The sequence below is a fragment of the Pseudorca crassidens genome, chromosome 6, assembly GCF_039906515.1.
Source record: "Pseudorca crassidens isolate mPseCra1 chromosome 6, mPseCra1.hap1, whole genome shotgun sequence".
Classification (NCBI taxonomy): Eukaryota; Metazoa; Chordata; class Mammalia; order Artiodactyla; family Delphinidae; genus Pseudorca; species Pseudorca crassidens.
This window is the reverse complement of record NC_090301.1, coordinates 78,613,379-78,633,764: the sequence shown is the minus strand read 5'-3', so window position 1 is coordinate 78,633,764 and position 20,386 is coordinate 78,613,379. Positions and strand designations below refer to the sequence as shown.

Below are 20,386 nucleotides of genomic sequence, written 5' to 3'. Positions count from 1 at the left end.
AACATCAAAATTGAAATACCTTGTACCTAAACATGTTCCATCTTTACATATGATGTCATTAGCAACGTTAAGTTTTATGACATCTTAAATTGTATTTAAAATAAGGCACTGACAAGCTACAGGTTTACTACTTTAGGCTGTGAGAGTCAAAAGGTATATTCATGGACACATTCTAATATGCTAGTTAATTTATTTGATTATAAAAGAGACCTGGAAATCCTTCGTGAATTAGAAAAATAGAAACAAAATATATCAAGACTGTCTTCCTAGGAACCTACCAACAGTAATTCTTCAGAGTCATCCCACCTGGAAATCTACTGAAAATAAACTAAATCAAATTTATAAACAACAAAAAAGTTATATATTGAAATAAATATACCATTGGCTACATTTTCATCTTCTGACACATTTTACTAATTTTCTAACTTTGTTTTTGAATTTATGTAAATCTGTGGAAAATACAAAGATAGGAAATTAAATGTAAAAACCTTCCATCCATACATTAATTCATAGCTTGCTTCTTTCATCATTTTAAGCTAAATTTACCTTAAACTATTGCAAAGACAGTTCCAGGAAAAACTGGGTAGAAGGTAAAGGAATATTCTGAGTGCAAATGGACACTTCTCTGCACCAACGTATGAGTCACAATGGCAATACATTTGAAGGCGTGAATCACAACTACCCCCTTAGGGCTGCCATTTCTGTGCCCTGGTAAGGGATACTAAGTTAACTTTGAACTTCTGGGTCTTCCAACTCTACACAGAATCCTATACCCTCCCTGTTGAAGGGAGTTCAGCTGACAGTCAACAAAATCCTTTACCTCTTTGCTCTTGTCACCCAAAGGGCTGTGCTGCCCTGTGCTAGTGCGAGCAGAGGCTGTGCTGGCTGTGGGGACCTCACTCCACTCTGGACAGCCCCTTCCTTTGTTCTTATTCATGCTTTTGGCAGAGCTCATCAGATAGTGATATTATAAGAGCCTTCCCAATGCGTAATCTTGAATCAACACTAAAATGGCTTTCCTGTCATTTTAGGTATTGGGTTTTAATCAAACGCCATTTATAGACTTCTTAAGGGACGCTAATAGGCTCAATTGGATCAGGTCATACATACCTCATTCATCAACTGAGTTGCAAACTTGAAATGCCTGTTGATTGGACAATCAGCAACATACTTGAAATCTGACTTCGTCCTTTCAAATACCTCTTTATACTTATACTAGAGAAAATAGAACATGGTTACTTGATAGCATCTGTGATTATCTTAAGAATGAGATATGCCATTTATTGTATACAATTGTGATTAAGTCATTCATAGAGATAAAAAGTAATTACTGAACACACTCTGGCTCCCAAGGCAATGAAGGGTATACCCACTTCAATGTCTTAAAAACTAGCCCCCAAATACATACTTTCATTGAATGGATGTCAAATAGATCTATATTCCATATTGGACAAAAACCCAAATCAATTTCTTCTTTGTTTCAATACTTATAGTGATTATTATTTTACTTTGAAGGTATTTCCATGTGCCCTCGAAGGCAGTTTTTAGTCCGTTAATTAGAAGTAGTTTTCCAGTAATGAATCAGATAATCATAATATTTTAGAGCAGGGGTATGCTAGCATCTAGACCACTACCTGTTTTTAAATAGCCCCATGAACTAAGAAAAAACTTTTTTATATAGTACTAAGGGATTGTAACAAAGAATATGTGACAGAATGAATGTGATCCACAAAGGGTAAACTATTTACTATCTGGAACCTTTCAGAAAAGTTTGCTGACTTCTATTTTAGAACTCAAAGGAAGCTAATCCAACTGCTTTATTTTGTAAGTAGGAAAATGAGGCCATAAAAACAAAGTTATTTGCTTCAAGTCACACGTCAAGTTTGTAGATTAAAATAATCTCACTTTCTATTTGCCTCCATATCAAATCACCCAGAGACATATTAGGAAATTCTGGAAGAGCCATGAGGAGTTGTACTGAGATGGCCTTTTATCAAATTCAAATGAGTGATGTAAATAAATGATTACTATTGTCAATGAGGCCAATACTAAAATAATTCCTGAGTAGAGTGAATAATGTAGTATATACTCCAACTTTAGAGTCTAGAAGCAAGGATAGGGATGGAAATATGAGAAGCTGTTTCCTCAGTACTAATTCTCTCTGTGGGCACTGGAGTACATTTCATGGATATGGTCGTTACCCTTGAGTAGATATATACCTTGCTGTAGAGAGTCTTGTTCTTTTCAGCCAGAGTGAAGTCGGGGGTATCAAAGGCATAGCAACCAATGCCTTTAAGCCAGGTCAAATCTTCTTTATATTTTACCTGGGAGAAGAATATCACCAGAGAGTTTTAAGTACCTATCTCCAAATAGCAGTAGGTTAGCATCGATACAAGTAGAACAAATAGAAGGTCTGATCACTAAGGTATATAGAATAATAAAGTATTGAAATAATTATTTAAGAGACATTTCCAATAATACTGATTTCTGCTCACTTTATGGTGTACTGTATTGCATATGGAATTTTTCATTTTAATACCAAGTAAAGCAATTCAAATTTAACAGGCATACTTGCCTAGAGAGTACATCATTAGCTCCGCAGCTGTATTTTCATATAAAGAGCTGAAATTTCTTTCTAAATGAGCATTGTCATGTGTCTTAATTGCTTAATTGTCCTGAAGTTGTCTCTTCAGTTGCTCAAAAATAGGTTATCATTTACATGAAATATATCACTTCCAGTCATGTATTATGATGTAACACATTTAGAAGAAAAATAAGGTTTATAAATTTGAATATATTTTTCTGTCTCCTGAGTTGAAGCTCACTTATTTAGCAATGAGCTTTATGACTTAAACATCCATACACAAGAGCTAAAATTTAGTCAAGTGTTTAATCAGTTTTTATGCAGTGTTTGATTTCATTGTCATGTGGACATATTAATTCATATGTAAAAATAGAAGATTTCAAGACTCACATCACTGACTGCATCAGTGACTGCTCGATGGTGGAAATGCTCAGGGTGATCAGGGATGGACCTCCAGATTCCCAGCTGGCTCATGTAGTTCTCCTTGTATTTTATCTGTGGTAAAAGCACAAAGGCGGCTTTAACATCTTACCCAAATTTAATGTAAAAAAGTCCATTTGTCTCCAGAGAGTTTTAGGAAAGGGAGGATACTTTTAAAAATTATGGTGGGTTATTGAGCCCAACACAAGTAGAAATATATAGGGGCGTACTTTACTGATGTGGTCTGTGACTTTGCGATGATAAACGATGTCTAGGGCATCCTTCACAGTGTGGTATTTCCCCTTGGTCTTTTGAAATGTTTCTTTATAGCGTAGCTGGAAAGAGGAAAAGCACATGGATTATAACGAACTCCCAAGTTAAATAACTAAGCTCTTTTAACCCTGAACTCTCCTGAGTCTTATATCTCTTAAGTTCTCCCTTGAATAAATTTGGGAGAGATTAAAAACCTCTTTCACATCCTGGAAGAGAAAAAGGACATTCGGAGAAAACAAAAGAAATCTGCATAAAGTGTGGAGTTTAGTTAATGATAATGTAACAATATTGATTTGTGACAAATGTCCCATGGTATTGTAGGGTGGTAACAACAAGGGACACTGGGTATAGGCTATAATGGGAACTCTCTGTACTATCGCTGCAACTTTCCTGTAAATCTAAAACTACTTAAAATAAAAAGTTTATTTAAATGTAAAACAAGCAGACAAAAAGCTCATTTGGGAGGAGAAGAAAAAAAAAAGAAGCATAACTTTGTTGAACCCAAGACATACTAATGTATGTGGAAAAAGGAGAAAGATTTAGTTTCTAACTCCTGGTATTAAAAGCCTTTTCCATGGAGCAGTCCTAAAATTTTATTCCATTTCAATCTTTATCTTTGTGGTATTTCAAAGGTCAACAGCTCTGACTTTAACCTAAGAATATCATAGAAGTTTCATCTCATCTACACAAAATGAGTACTTCTCTGAGCACTCTGTTTTCAATCTCGAACGAATCTTTTCTTTTTTGGGTAGCTGAGCAAACACATAGTGAAGGAGGCCTTTAACTTTGTTTTTCAGATGGGTAATCTAAGATCCTTTAGCTCTACTTGTGGAGATAGCCACGGTAGATAGGCTAAATTTAATGCCACATACCAGCTGGACTATTTCAAAGGTTAGAGTTACCAGTATTGGTACTGACAAAGCCCTGGGGATAGGGCTGTCCAGTGGTGTATAATGAGCTCCCGGGGCCAATTTCACTGTGTGGACATCCCTGAGAAGTGGTGATGCAGAGCAAGCTTGGTTCAGATTAATATTCAACAGTAACCTTGAAGTGATAAAGATGGGGTTGTCACAAGAAGACAAAAACTATCCCAGCAAATAGATTTTGAGGGTAGCATATAATTTTTTCAGCTTATATTTTAAGCAAACCGACATGGTCTTCTTCCAACTAGCAGACTCCTTTTAGCTGCAACTGAAAATTTCTGACAAAATTACGGAACTAAGATATTGTTCCAATTTGCTGTACACTTTCACAATTCTGCTTAGGGATTACTGTAACCACTTAAGATGCTTGAAATCCTAGAGCTATGTTGCTAAATTGAGGGTGAGGGGGTTGCTTGAGCTTTTGGCTGGGTTAAGTCCCAACCAGTCCTCCAGAGATCCTGGTTCTGGTAATAGGTGCAATGCATTCATAATTGGGCTCTGGGACACAAAACTGGTAAGGACTGGCCATCTAACCGGGTTGATTCATTTCATATCTTCATTAACAGATAATCTCATTACCGTTGAAAGGCACTCTGTCCTTGATCACGTGGTATGGGAAATGAAAGTCTGTCCCTGTGAATTCTAACAAACATGTCATTCACATGATTTAGGCGATCAAGAGGAGGAACAAACATTTTCTGAGTGTCAACTAAGAGCCCTGCACTGTGCTAGAAACGTGTATCTGTTATCTTGTTTAGTCTAATTTAATTAACACAATTCTTATCCTCATTTCACATATAAGAAAAGAGACTCAGAAGAATTAGGTAAATTATATGGAATCATACAGCAGGCAAATCACAGCATCAGGATTTGAAACCGTGTTTGGCTGTTTCCAAGAACAACATTTTATGGATAAGCAATATCAAGTATCCCTAGGAAATGCCACCAAAGAATTAGAAGAAAGGGTCATATTTTTGCTTGGAAGAGCAATGAGAAAAGCAGTAGGTTTTCAGCATCTCTCAGCATTATTCTTAGCGACTTTGCCAAATGGTATTGTTTGTGCCTGTTTGTTTGGCTCTTGTGTTTTTGTTTCTTTCCCGATCTGTACTGTGGGCCAGGACTTTGAATTATGGATATGACTGTAATAGCTTATGCTTCTTAGGCGTTTCCACTTCAGCTGCCCCATCACAATGAAGAAAGAAGGGAGGGATGCATACATCACTGGCATTCCAGTAAGCCTTCTTGGCTCTGATGAGGATTGGCGTATCTGGAACTGGAGTGTACTTGTCCTTCATCTTTTCGTATTGAATTTTGTACTTTTTCTAAGAAATAAAGATGGAAGAGAGAGAAATTTAAGTTCAAGTGTCTTCATCCCTCCCAATTCACAACCATGGAACAGATCCAGCCTAGGGACACACCGGATCATGCTCGTTAAGAGAATAGCTCTGCCTTCTGTTTCTTGATGCTGTTGAGCACAACTTCTAGAAATGAGCTCTCTGATCAGAGGCAGCAGGTGAAGGGTTTTTTTAATTAATTAAATTTATTTATTTATTTTTATCTTGGCCACGCTGCATATCTTATGGGAGCTCAGTTCATCACCAGGGATTGAACCCAGGACATGGCAGTGAACGAATCCTAACCACTAGGCCACCAGGGAACTCCCAAGCAGGTGAAGGTTTTAGCAAAGGATTTGTTTCTTTAGCTCAGTGCCTGGGTGCTGAATTCCCAACTCACCTCACTGACCATGTCCTTCACGTCTTTAGCATGCTTCAAGGCTGTGGTCTGGTTTCCAGCATGATGATGTGGCCTCTCTTTGGTGGCAAGTTCAACATACAGATACTGAATGATAATAGGCACAACGTTATAAATCAACTATACGCCAATAAAAATTAAAAACAAAGAATAGGGATCAGATGTTACAGAGATAAAATACCCCTTATTTAGTATTCAGTCCTCTTTACTCATTTCTAACCCTAAGATGGGAGGGCAGTGTCTACTTGTTATTGTCCTGATTTTTTTTGTTGTTGTTGTTATGTGTGTTTCTGTTTATTTGTTTCTCCCTCTGTCTCACATTAGGAAACACATATACACGCTCCAGTCATCTAACATTCCTGCTGCTGAGTGTGGTCTAGTCTAAATCCACATGATAAAAAATGCTGATAGAAGAATGAGAGGAATTCTGATAGTCTTCAACATATTTTTTTTTCATTTTTGCCTGAATGCATGAATTGTGGTTTCATTTATCTGTGGACAAAATATAGGTCCTATGGAATGAATTAAAAAATTTATTTTCACCACCTGGAATCCACAGACCACTCATCCAATGACTAACGTTGTATAGACCTTAGAAGACATGGCATTACCTGCTCATGTAAAACATACCATAGTGAAGACAGCCCCAAAGAAAGCAGCTTCTTGAAGTTAAAGAGCATGAGGCTGTATCAGGACGACCAAGTGTGAGGGTCTGCTACTGACGGGAGTGGTCAGGCACACAGAACCACCCCCTGGGGCAGGTTTATGAATCTTCATGTGTGAATGTTACCTGACTCTGAAGCTTCTGCCCTCGCTTGGCTCTTGTAAGATCAGGAGTATCAGGAACTGAAGTGAAGATTGACTTCTGCTTCTTGCCTGCAGCTCTGTACACCAGCTGGACATAAAACAGTCATAACCATCATTTCTGCTTCATGGACACATTCTATGCTCTGCAGATGCCTTTATTGCTTACTTCAGAGAAAAAGCAGGGCCTCTCCCACTGCAGCAATCTCAGTTTCTGTCCAATAAACCAATACATTTTTTTAACCTCCTTAGCCTTCCTTTTCTTTTTTTCCTTGTATCAAAATTAGAGACATTCTGCAGCCTGTCCGAGTTCCAAGCCACCTGCTGTGTTCTTGTTCCCTTCTCACCTGTCCCTTCTAGGACCCTGTTCTAGCAGTTACCCTCAACCTTCCCGATGTTCCAGCCCTCTCCCTTCTTCTGCAAACAGACCCAAGTCCCTCCCTTCATTAAGCCTTTTCCAAGTTCTGCCAATGGCCTTTTTCCTTTCTTTCACAACCAAGCAAACTATGTGTTTTGCCTTTTTCTCTCTTTTGATTAATTTCACAAGGCAATAGTTTGGCTTCCACCCAACCACTCCAATGAAGTGAATTGCATTAAGACTACCACAAACAATTACAATTGCTACATCCTAGAATGCTTTTCTGCAGCAACTGTAACTGCTCAGCAATTTCATTCCTGAACTCTGTTCTCTGCCTTCCATTCCCCCATTCTCCCCTAGGGGGCCTCCCATCTTTCTAGGCACTCCTCAGCTTCCTTCTATGGTTCTGCACTCCCCCAAAGGCTGCTATTAGCTAGAGTTAAGGGTTGGCTCCTTTTACCCTATACATTCTCCTTGGGTAACCTCATCTCTACCCAGGACCTCAACCATCAATTTGAGGTTGATGGTTTTCAAATTTTGTTAAATGGTTCCTTGATATCCTAGTCATGCAGGCCAGAAACTTGGGGAGTCATCCTAGACCCCTTCTCCCTCATTCCCACATCAAAATGGTCATGAATCCTGGGCTCCTAACTTTGTGATACTCCTTAAATCTGACCTTCTTCTCCTTTCCCACTGCCATGGCCCTAGTTCAGCCTCCTGTATTGTTTCTTTCTACACATCCTTAAGAGCCTCTAAACCACCTTCCCAAATCCTCTATTGGACACTTCACATGGCTTACCCAACTTTCACAAGCCCAAGAAAGAGATTTTCTTAGAGTTCAGATCCAATTAGATGTTAATGCTCAGATCTATCCTGCTCAGAAATAATTCATCAATGACTTTTCATCAAGTCCAAGATCATTAATATATCACCCACGAGTCTTCATAACCTGGCTTCTTCTATCCCATGTCTCCAGTCTCATTTCCCAACAGTCTTCCACACTCCCCATGTGATATTTGAAACTAGTCCCAGTTTCTAGAACTCATTATGGCCAATTTCCCATACTGTGCCTTCTACCTAGAATTTTCTTCCCACTCTTATCTGCCTGGAGAACTCCTGGAGACCATACTGTCTTGATCATTCCTATAGGATACCATTTATCATATTGATGTCTGTTTCTTCCCAGAGATTATGAGCCCATAGAATGCAGGAGCTCAGTTTTATCATTCTTTTATCACCTCATATTTAGATAGAAGATCTGAAAAACAGTAGCCCTCTAATAAATATCGAGGATATTTAATATAATGAGGTGAACGAGAAAGTCTAAATGGATAACAAATGAATCCTAATCATGGATAAAAATGCTGGTTGAACAGATAAAATGTAGGAAATAAATAATATGTATATACACATGTATGTACGTGTCCATTCCTTTACATCTAAATTATATACAAGTGCAAGTTGAAACAAAATATAGCTCATCTGCTTAGGGCTGTTTTTGGTGTTACCAATGAAAGAAAGGAGATAAACAAAACAGAAATTTACTGTTTCTCCCAGGCTAAATTTTTGAATAAATCAAATCGACAAAATCATAGAATTTTATGGCTAAAAGAAGCCCAAATCATTACCTAGTCCAATTCTCTAGCTCAGGAAATTAGGGTGTTAAAGTTGTGAATTAGAAAAAGTCACACAACAAATTGGAAGTAATTCTGGAACTAAGACCCACCTCTCCCATGCCATTTCTACGATTCCCTTTGAAGCGTATTTCCCCTGTACTTAGGTATGCATTGTTTATACTCCTTGGGACAACATCTCTGCTTCCTAGTACTACAGATATATATGTGTCAAGAATCTGCACAATTTAAAGACAAGTCAAAAGTCAATAACTTGAACTTTTGGCCATCAAACTTTTTACTAAGCCAGTGTTTCCCAAACTCACCTGATCCTAAAACCCCCTTAGTAAGAACAGATTTGCAGGCTCTACCCCAGACCTTCTGAATCCAGGGTAGTAGCTCAAATCGGTATTTTCTCAAGCTCAGGTCATTCTACAGTGAGGCAAGTGTGAGAGAAATTGCACTACTAAACAATATCTATTTTTCTTCCTCAATGTTGTTGCATAATATGCACAAAATCCCAACAGGAATTGGGAAGAAGAGAAAGTTTTAGATAATTCTGAACCCAGACAGCTGAGAGAAGTAAAGGTATTTCAAAAGATGCCAATAAGCACTTTAAGTTACCAAACAATTTTTAATTAGTTAATTATTGGCTGGAGGAGAGATGTGATATTTTAAAGCAGTGGTTTCCAACACTGCCTAAATATTAGAATCATCTGTGAGGCAGCTAAAAATATGCAGATATTTTTGCATAATAAGATGGGGGGCCATCCCTCAAGGGACCAACGTAGGTGAGAGGATCAGATCTATGCACAACTAATGGCAATAAATCAGGAGCCTGGGTGCCAGGTGGGGCAGATGAAAATGAAACTAAGTTGTTTGGAATTTCCTGAGTGGGCAGTAGAGCAGAGAGCCATTGAAAAACTTTTCAAATTGCATTGCCATGATTAGGGTTCCTGACAGCAGGAATTAATGAGAGAGAAAATTTTGAAATAAATTCAGTTTGGAGACAACAATAGTCTAAGACAGAAGGACTCTCTAATCTATAAAATCATGTAAACTCTCAGCTGTCCTAGTCATAGGTAGGGCAAGTATCAATAGCCTCATCTTATTAAAAAGGGACAAAATAAGTAAATTGAGGCAAAGTGAGGTCAACTGACTTGTTTAGACAGGGTGGCCACTCTGTAATTAAAGGCAGAAGGGAGATTTTGGCCCAAAATAATTACCTAAAAAAAGATCGCTAGAGGAAGGAGGCCCTTGTGGTGACATGTTTACTTACTTCACTCAGATGTGTCTTCAATTCCTGCACTTTTCTGTATTCTGGAGTGTCAAGCACCACTTTGTATTTGTCTCGCATCTTCCTCGCATTATCGGTGTATAGGTAATTAGACTTAAAAAAACAACAATGGAAATACAAGTTGATTAATCACTTCAGGAATTGCATGTCATGGTCACACGTTGTCTTTCACACGGCTGGCATGTGCAAGCCACACTGACACTCCCTGTGTCCTGGAGGTCTTCCCAAGCAGGACCAAAGACAACCGTCATTTAACTAAGCTCCTTACCTTTTTTAGGAAGCACAGATCATCTTGAGTGGGTCATGACTTTCTCAGTGAGTTAATGGCAAATTTCCCCTTAACGGAAGCTACAGACAGATTCCTCTTGCCCAGCTTGGTGAAGCTGTGCAGGAGGAGCTGCGTGTTGGGACGGTGTGCACTCACCCAGAGCTTCCGCAGGTGCCGGGAGCGGACCATGTCAGGAGTGTCATACAGGAAGCAGCCCAGTCCCCTCAGGATCTGCAAGTCTTCTTTGTATTTAATCTGTGTCACAAGCATAGAAATATAGCTGGTCATGAGCAAATATAAATCAAGAATAAGACAGAGTAGTGATACTTTTTTAGTGATGGATCTTTCATTTTGGTTCAACACATCCACCCTGTACTCTGAGTTTGCTTGAACTCAAATGAGTCATAGGTTTAAAAATTTTTTTTTAACTTATCTATTTATTTATTTTTTGTTGCATTGGGTCTTTGTTGCTGCACTCAGGCTTTCTCTAGTTGCGGCGAGCAGGGGCTACTCTTTGTTGCAGTGTGTGGGCTTCTCATTGTGGTGGCTTCTCTTGTTGTGGAGCACGGGCTCTAGGTGCGCAGGCTTCAGTAGTTGTGGCACATGGGCTCAGTTGTTGTGGCTCACGGGATCTAGAGTGCAGGCTCAGTAGTTGTGAAGCATGGGCTTAGTTGCTCTGCGGCATGTGGGATCTTCCCAGACCAGGGCTCGAACCCGAGTCCCCTGCATTGGCAGGCAGATTCTTAACCACTGTGCCACCAGGGAAGTCCCATAGGTTTTTAAAATTTAAATTGCTAACCCTGAACTGAGAAGAGGATATGGCTATTATTTTATTATTATATGGATGAAAAATACCATAGATTAAATGGAGTGGTATTTTATGAGAAGTAAACATTCAAGGAGAAAAAAAAATTTCAGCAGGAAGTAGCTAAAGTGGGTGGGAGCAGGGGTAAGTAGGAGAAAGATACTAAACATGACCTGGACAGAGGCCACTTGGAGTGAGGAGCTGGTAATGATTTGGTGTTGAATGTAGAATGGTGGTCAGCCATTCTTGTATCTCCCAAGTGGTCCTCTTACTACTATTTCCATAGCTGGGGAAATATGGGGTCCTGTTTCCACACTGCTTTACCTCCAAGTTCTACACTCAGTTTAGAAGTTTACTCAATGCAAAAGGCTGCTCAAAGACTGGTTGGCTTACATACTGAGAGCAAGCCTGCTTCTTGGTAAGAGTCTTCCAGAAAGACCCGTATGAGATGCTTACATCACTGGTGATGTCTCCCACGTAGCGGCAATGGAGCACTTGGGGTGTGTATGGCAGAGAGATCATGTGGCCTTGCATCTTGAAGAAGTCTGATTTGTAAATCAACTACAGGGAAAAAAATGCCCATAAACACATAAATTAGAGACCGAATGGTTGACATTCATCCCTGGGTTCCATGGCCTCCCCTCTCTCCTAAGAAAATACCGACCTCGCTGACAGCTTCTTGTGTCTTCCTGACTTGGCGGATTTCAGGCGTGTCGGGAGTTGTGTGGATCTTGTCTTTCAGTTTGTGGTACAACTGTCGATACAGTCTCTACATTGGAGGGAAAACCATTCCAGATGGTTAGTGTAGGATGATGAGGGCATCTATACACTAATCAACAATCAAATACTGTACATATTTAAAGAGCCATGAGAAGTGAGATTAAGGATACAGAAAATGATTGAAATTAGAAAAAATAGAAAGTGATATTTATTTTGTTTGGGTGAAGAATTTTGAGCACAATCTTTCCACTTTCTATCAGATGGTTGGATAGTAGGGTTAGATATTCAGACCAATAGTTTATGTAGAAAACCAGGTTCATGAGTCAGACTAACATGCAACCTTACTAAAGATTTTTGAATACAAATGTCAAAAGAAGGAATTAATTTGCATTATAATCTATGGATGGGGTGGGTCTCTACAATGGCATTACCAAAATAAAAAAAACATTGCCACAGGATATCAGTATCAAAATGGTGACAAAAAGGATCTCCTTACTCCTTGCTGATGTGTAAGTTTATAACTGAAATACAATTAATTCTTAATGCGTTTCAAACAAAACCATGATCTTTGAAACTCCTCCACAGAATTAACATTTACAGTACCTCGCTGGTAACGTTGTTGACCCTTCGGACATTGACAAATGGGACGTCATTGGGTCCAAGGGTATACCCATTTGCCTTCATGTGTTCATAAACTTCTTTGTACTTGAACTGCAGACGCAAAGTGAGAATGAGATCACTGATGGGTGAACAGAGAGTAAGCGTCACATTTCTCAAATGGAAAAGGGCTGTCGCTTTCATTTGAAAATTAGTCTCTAAGCATTAAGTATGAAAAAAAGTCATTGACCAAATTTTTGTAATAATCTGAGTCTTGAAAATTATTTGTTGGCTAGTAAAGCCAGGTCCAGAAAGGAATACAACTCAGGGTTGCCTAGATTAAATCTGTTTGTAAGTAGGTATGCAAAATGCAAGAAAAACCTGTATTTTTAGTCCCAATATGGCTAGGAAATTAAGAAATGCAAAGCAGAAACAAGAGACTAATTGTAAGACTGATGGATGAATGGCTTTATAGACTTTAAAAAATGATGTTAGAAGATTAAATCTGTGACTCTGCTTTGGAAACCATATTATTGGGCCACAGACTATGGGACTTTGCTGGTCAGCATGTTTGATTCCCAGGACTCTGGAGGGCAATGTGGAATGAAGAGCTCATTCTTCAACTGATGGTTGGTTTGTGGGTATGACCTGAAGGCCGAGTCACTGGGATAGCCTATGCTTCTTCAGGCCTTGTTCACCAAGTCCGAACCTGACACTAGTGGGAAAGGTTGGTATCAGAGCTAATGCCTGGGCAATGCTCTCAGGTAGTGAGAGTCTAACTACCCCTCTGAGATTTCTATGAAATGGGCACAGAGGGTAAGTAGTGGGGCACGTATCAGAGCCTTTCCTTTCAAAGGAACATGCGGTGATGTTGTATCTTCTGCAATGAAATGTTGCAGAAGGAAGACAACACTAGCGCTACACAGCAGTGGTGCATGTATGAAGTTGCATTTCCAGTAGAGGGCTTGGGATAGTTCAGGATGCTTCTGTGCTAAGGCCAAAAGAAGTGGAGGCATCATGGCAGCCACGATTGCTAAGCCAAGGTAACTGAGTGGTGCAGATACAACCCCATGAAAATCCTACGCTAACCTGCTGGGCTACCCAGGCACTGCCGAATTGCAGGAGCAGCACCCCTAGAAAACACACCATCTCCCCTTCCCTGCTCCCATCATGGTATCATGTTGAAACTTCAGGGTGTGATTAGGGGGATGAGAATAGACTGTTAACAAATATTAGCGTCCTCCTTCCCACTTTAAGCCCCATCTTAATGAAGAGGAGACCACTCACATAGCTGCTCATGTATCGGGTGTCCTTGGTGTGTTTGAAGTGAGGGGTGTCAACCGGAAGCCTATATCCAGTGGGCAGGGAGTGCAGGCCAGCTCTTCGGTACAGATTCTGCCGGGACAGAGAAGAGCAGGTTAAATGGGAGCTACATCAAACGACTGATCTAAGTTAAACAAGTCAGATCCAGGTTTTCAATTTGATACTTAGTGTACTTACACTCATTGAATTGATTTCAAGAAGAAATTAACTAAATTCTAAGAGTCAAGCAATGAATCAAATTACTCTTAACATATTGCTTTCAAAAAAAGAGCAATGAGTGAAGGGGTTTATAGAAAATAATTCTTCTGTGTTTCTAAACATATGCCTGGTTGACTGCATGGCAACCAGCAAGAATTTGGGAAAAGTAAATCGGCAGCTAGTGCCACCTCTGTGGTTAACCCTACCCTTAGCTGATATTCAAGCCATCACCAATCCCCGAGATAGTCATAATTGTAAGACGCATCTTTGGAAGCCCCCAGGGTCCCATAAATACAGTGTCTTGATGTTAGGCTGTCAGGTCAGGAGGCTCATATTCCTGGCAGAAGGAGGAAGGGAGTTTCTGTCTGTGATTTGAAATAGTCTGTCTCTCAGGGGAACTAAAGGAGTAAGAATTGTATTTAAAATATTAAAAACCAAATTACTTTTAACATTCAGTATAGGATAGTAGCATTAAAGGTGAGACCAAAATAGCACCACCAGATAACAAAGAACAGGGATATTAAATACGTGAGTGGAATCTAGTTTCCTTCTCTTCTGAATTCCAACAGTAATTTCTAGCTTTATCTCTTATTGTATGGAATAAATAGTCTTTTTTTTTTTTTTTTTCCAGTACGTGGGCCTCTCACTGTTGTGGCCTCTCCCGTTGCGGAGCACAGGCTCCGGACGCGCAGGCTCAGCGGCCATGGCTCACGGGCCCAGCCGCTCCGCGGCATGTGGGATCTTCCCGGACCGGGGCACGAACCCGTGTCCCCTGCATCGGCAGGAGGACTCTCAACCACTGCGCCACCAGGGAAACTCAAATAAATAGTCTTTTATGATTATATGCCTTGTCTTTGTCATCTTGTCTTGGATTTTAAGCTTTTTGAGAGCAGAGATAGTAGACTGACCCTGTTCTATGTAACTTCTGTGCAAGCATTGCTCCAAAAATGCCCACTGCTTGCTCTCAGACAAGAGGGAAGACAAGCAGTGCACTGTTTTTTGTTTTGTTTTGTTTAGCTCATGTGAATGAAACAAGCTTTACAATTTACACGGTCAGGATGTAAATTGTAAAGGCTGAGGATGCCCAAGCCAAGGCCACTTCTACAGAGGCCTGGCCCTCGTCAGCTGAGCCCTGGATTTCTGCTGGGCACTCTGTCCAGGTCTCATTTCTCACCTCACTCTGGAGCTTGTATGCATGAAGGGCCCGGTCCAGATCCACAGTTTTTGTGGTTGGAGCCACTTTGCCTCTGACGCTGTGCACGTAGTCATGGTGGTAGACGGCCTGGGTACAGAGAGAAGCAGAGTGAGCTGAGTGGACTACGGCAGCAGGGTTAGAAAGAAGCAAAGTAAACACAAACCCAAGTCTCCTATTATAAAAAGTAATAGCCTGCTCCCCTTTGCCTTGGGAACTCTATCTCATATACTGTGCTTTGTCCACCAGGACCACAGCCAGGGTATGGACCCCACACTGAAAAATCAGTGGAAGAGTCAGCTCAGGCACAAGAAGAGGAAGAATGGGCATTTTACCACTACCTATTCCAAAAGAATAAGTTTTCACGTCCTGACTCATTGGTGGGATTTAATATTTGCTTATTAACCTTTGGGGTTAATAAAAAAAAATGGGCAGCCTGCTCTGTGTCACTGTGCCATTACAGGGGGTGCTTTCTATCCACTTTCTAGTCATCTGCATAAGGATGCTGAGGCTTGGGGGATTAAGAGCTTCTCTCAAGCCTCACCGATTATGCATGGTAGAGGCCACATCTGTAACTGCAGAGACCTTCCCCTCCTCATCTTACCATAGTGAGCACTAATGTATTAGAAGGCTGATACTACGAGGCATAAACCGTCGCTTACAACACAAGGATACAAAAGTAACCTTGGAAGCTCTAAAAGCTTTTTAAATCCATGGATTTCATAGATTTGGATCACTTACAAGGCCACCCCAGGAAACTGATGGAACATACCAGGTTTTAGGAAATAAGAGCAGACTCTTTTTTTTTTTTTTTTTTTCGGTACGCGGGCCTCTCACTGCTGTGGCCTCCCGTTGCGGAGCACAGGCTCCGGACGCGCAGGCTCAGTGGCCATGGCTCATGGGCCCAGCCGCTCCGCGGCATGTGGGATCTTCCCGGACCAGGGCACGAACCCGTGTCCCCTGCATCGGCAGGCGGACTCTCAACCACTGCGCCACCAGGGAAGCCCTAAGAGCAGACTCTTAAGTACTTTCTAAGGCACCAACTCTGGTTTCCCATTGAGAAAAGGCCTGGCCTTGCCCTACTTTGGTTTTCCCCACTTCTGCTGGAGCAGTGGCCCTGTCTTTACTCTCCCAGCAGTAACTTTCCCAGTGGGCACTTACGTCACTTAGTTGTTTCCCACTTTTGACAGCCTGAACATAGATGGGAGTGTCAGTAACCAGCTTGTAGTTATTCCTTGTTTTCTGCACATGAGCTTTGTACTTGATCTGCCGAAAGGAAGAAAATAAGCCTGTGTTAGACCATTCATTATATTAGAAATTGCTGGTTTTCACAGAGGGTTTGGTTGCTTTTAACTCGTGGCATTTACATGTACATTTACATCCATGTAAATGGCATTTACAACAGGCTAACATGCACTTGAATTTTATAACAATCGGCGTAATCAATGCTTACAGTCACATGGATCTTTTAGAGTCTTCTAGGAGGCTTGACCACTGCTTTCCTAGGAATGTTTAAGCTTTCTTCCTGAAATCTTGATTATAGTATTACTTTGCCTAGCTAATCCTCTTTGCAAATAGACCCGTCTATAGCATCAAAGACTCCTAACAAACGAGCTTTTTCTCATAATGAGGATTATATGTGCATTAATATATCCAAAATAGTTCAGAAGGTGGCGAGAAGAGCCAGGGGTCCCTTCTCCACCAGAGGACAGTGGGACAGCTCGTCTGCATTGTTTGCACTCCTGAGAAATGGGCGCTCTGCTCCTCAGAATCTTCTTCCAGCTCAGCCATCCTCAGCACCACTTGAGACGCAGCTGGGTGTGACAATGTCTATACTTTACATACTCTCCCCTTGACGCTAGACTACACAGAGAAGGAAACACACTTTAAAGAGCTGAAAAAACAAAAAACAAGGCAAACTCACATCATTGCGTAGATCGTAAGCATGCTTGGCGTGGAGAATCTCAGGAGTGTCCCAGACGTAGCAACCAATGCCTTTCAGCCAGTTGAGATCATCCTTGTACACAATCTAGGGGATTGCATCAGATGGAGGGGGTCAGAAAAAAAAAACTTTACTGTAACTTTAACACCAAAGACATGGACACCCTCGGGACCCAGGAAGACCTTGTGGAATGAAAAGCAAGACATTATGCCCTGAGGCCGTGGGTGTCTTGGAGACATCAGCATAGAGAGCCCTGCTTCCAGGGACGGCCTCGAATTCCTGACAGACCTATGGGTGTATCGAAAAGCGACACTGGAAGAGGGCTGAGCTGAAGAACCAAGTGAAGAACGAGGTGAGTCAGTCTCTCTTCAGGGTGGGCGTATGGGTCTGGGGAGGGGAGATCTTCATAAGCAATGGGCTTACGTCGCTGATCTCATCTGTGACCTTCCTGACGTGACTGTTGACTTGCAAGTCGGGGTGGCAAATCCACTCGTGGAGGTGAAGGCGGTAATCGATCTCGCTGACTTTCTTCTGAGAATCCTTAGCGGTAACCATCTCTACCATGTCGGGCACCACGTGGATTTTCATCTTGTTCTTCTCATAAACGGATCTGTACAGGCGCTGTGAAGATAACGTAACATGCCAGTTACACAGGGAATTACGCAAGGAATCATGGTGATACGTGCCTTTCTTAGACACCAGAGAGGTCAGGGGAACCAATTTACAGCAGTTGGTTGGGGGCAGGGTGGGGACTGGAAGTTTCTGACACTTTCTACAGATTCATGGCGGTGGGGGAAGCAGTATGGGCTTGAAAGAACACTTAGCTTCCTCACACGTGCACGGTCAACGCCATACGCGTTGTTGAACAGAACATGCTCTGATTTATAGTTCGTGGCTCCGTTACTTGACTTTTGAAGCCAGCCTTTGGGGTCACTTACGTCGATGTTAAACTTGCCAACTCGGAGGCACCGTGCTGTGTTCAGATCATCTTCAACACTTTTGGGTAAAGTATAAAGAGCTTTGAACTTTTCATATTCTTCCCGATATTTGTTCTATAGAGAGAAAATACAAAGGAAGAAACACAGTTTTGAAGAGTAATGGATCTGGATTGTTAAAAACGCATGAGACTTAACAGAAGGACCCAACTCTAAGATGGGCCACCTTGGGGTCAGCACTTCTCTGAGCTTGTTTCCTTGTCTGTGCCCACAGGCAGAGGTGGCACAGCCTGCCTCCAGATTACCTGAGGATTAGAGCAGACTGTGTGTAAACGTTCTTCAGGTACCGGTTTTAAAACCCCTGTACCAATACTGGTACTTCTACTGTTACCACAACTAGTTTTAAAGATTATGTAATTTTTAAATGATCTCTTTTGTGATATTGGTTTTGTTTTTCTTAACCATAAGTGAAAGATGAAAAATGTACTCAGGAATTTCTTTGTTTTTTAATAACTGACAAGCCTGATGCTTAAGAGACTCAATCCTTGAATTTCAGTTTCTACAAGGTTTTCCAAAAATACAGTGCAACTAACTTCTATGGGAAAACCAACGTCTAGTTCTTAAGCCATATTGCCTATTAATTAATGCTTCATGATTTCATGAATTAGGAAGTAAGGCCCTTACAGAGGCTGAGATCCAATCTCCTAGCACATGATAAAATAACAATGCTCTCACAACTCAGAGACCCATATCTCAGTTAAAAAAAAAAAAAAAGAAAGAAAGGAAAGATGGGAGTATATATGTATATATATATACAGAACTCTCCAGTAAAGCCCTTCACTGACTGGAAACTAAACAAAATTCCCATCAGAATTTTCTGTAACATTAGTTCACATACTCCTTATATCTAAGCTATTTTTCAATTATAAAGGAGATAGTATTCTGTGACTTTTTTCATGACTAAAGGAAAAAGTCTTTGCTGAACTTTCTGAATACTATCTACAAAAATTCTCTTCCCAAATGAAAAGCTTGCTCCTTTGGGCTAGTCTGTTTGCAATCTTCCAAATAGAGTTGGCTCTGGGAAAAATCATTTAGATTTAATTTTTCCTCTGGGTAAAAATTAAATTAATTCCATATATTGTCTAACAACGTCTTTTTCTAAACTATGAATCTCTAGGCCCATTAAACAGTAGTGAAATCAGTTTCCTGGGTCATTAGCATTTAAGTGAAGAGAACAGAATTGAAAGATCAGGATGCACTGCCTTTAGTGTAGTGATAAGTACTCTTCTGTAAAATGCTTATATCAGAAGGCACTCACAAAAACTTCAGTTGTGTGTATGTGTGTGTGTGTGTGTCGCTTGCAGTACAAAATAAATCTCTCAGTGTGGGTCATGGTCAAAAAAAAGATTTGAGAAACACTGGTCTAAAGTGTTACATAAAATGTTCATAATTAAGAAGTAAAAGTCTCTAATAGAAGTAAAGTTTCCGAAAGAGAATTAGGCTTATTAGATCTGCAGTGAAGTTATAGGGAATTTTACAATAAGAAGTTTTACTTAAGAACATATTAGGCATAAAGGGTTAAAAGTGTTAGGATTTTATACTATACTATATTTAAACAGCTCATGTGATTTAGGATTTTAAAAAAATTATGTCTATACCTAAGAAAAGTTCTGTTTAAAAAAAACTGAATTTCAAGATTTTTAAATTTTTATATTTCATAGTGATAAAGATAATGATTTACTTTTAAATCATGTATTTGGGTCTGGTGCAATAACTAGTTACCACATTCACTGTCTTTTTTTAAGGGTACAATTTATTTATTTTTTATTTTTTTAATTAATTTTTATTGAAGTATAGTTGATTTACAATGTTGTGTTAGTTTCTGCTGTACATCACTGGTTTATTTTTTATAGCAATGTCCACATAATTCTATTAGAAAAGAGTATTTTGTATGGCATATTATGTCCTCTACCTATTCCCATTTCTGGCTAAAATAGAGTGTATATATCCGTCATTTTCAGGCAGGCAGCCTAAAAGGTCACATCGCTGTCCTTCATGTAAGTGTCTGTGACTCTCTCTGGACTTCAGGGCCCTTGAGAGGAAGCATAAGTGTACAGACTTTGTGATGACCAAGTGTCTGGAGTTATTTGCTGGTGTTCAACACAGGCAACACAGGAATCAGCCAGAAACATTTTGGAAGTGGAGGGCAGGGAAGGGTAAAGGGTGGTGGGAAGGTTATCATATCTGTACTTGACTTACATGGCTGGCCAGATGCTTCTGGTTCTTGACGTGTGTCAGGGACATGGTGTTGGAAGGCAGGATATAGCTGGTGGCTTTCACTTTATCCCAGGCCTCCTTGTACAGGTTCTATAGGGGTTAAAA

The 20,386-nt window shown here is 40.4% G+C and overlaps 1 protein-coding gene and 1 long non-coding RNA gene across 38 annotated transcripts in view; one reads left to right on the top strand and one right to left on the bottom strand.

The window, feature by feature from the left end:
- NEB (nebulin) overlaps positions 1–20,386 on the bottom strand; it is a 225,507-nt gene that overhangs the window by 42,916 nt on the left and 162,205 nt on the right. For all 37 annotated transcript variants that reach the window (XM_067741962.1, XM_067741928.1, XM_067741963.1 and 34 more), the window contains exons 109-127: positions 20,264–20,371; positions 18,008–18,121; positions 17,493–17,690; positions 17,052–17,156; positions 16,289–16,393; positions 15,110–15,217; positions 13,702–13,809; positions 12,421–12,528; positions 11,762–11,866; positions 11,554–11,658; positions 10,449–10,547; positions 10,007–10,117; positions 6,743–6,847; positions 5,935–6,039; positions 5,418–5,522; positions 3,235–3,339; positions 2,975–3,079; positions 2,220–2,324; positions 1,111–1,215 (exon numbers count right to left, since the gene is read on the bottom strand). In XM_067741962.1, coding sequence (XP_067598063.1) covers positions 1,111–1,215; positions 2,220–2,324; positions 2,975–3,079; positions 3,235–3,339; positions 5,418–5,522; positions 5,935–6,039; positions 6,743–6,847; positions 10,007–10,117; positions 10,449–10,547; positions 11,554–11,658; positions 11,762–11,866; positions 12,421–12,528; positions 13,702–13,809; positions 15,110–15,217; positions 16,289–16,393; positions 17,052–17,156; positions 17,493–17,690; positions 18,008–18,121; positions 20,264–20,371 — 2,109 coding nt within the window. The remainder of the gene's footprint in view (positions 1–1,110; positions 1,216–2,219; positions 2,325–2,974; positions 3,080–3,234; positions 3,340–5,417; positions 5,523–5,934; positions 6,040–6,742; positions 6,848–10,006; positions 10,118–10,448; positions 10,548–11,553; positions 11,659–11,761; positions 11,867–12,420; positions 12,529–13,701; positions 13,810–15,109; positions 15,218–16,288; positions 16,394–17,051; positions 17,157–17,492; positions 17,691–18,007; positions 18,122–20,263; positions 20,372–20,386) is intronic.
- Positions 1–20,386, top strand: part of LOC137226655 (uncharacterized) — a 169,694-nt gene that overhangs the window by 20,183 nt on the left and 129,125 nt on the right. The window lies entirely within an intron of this gene.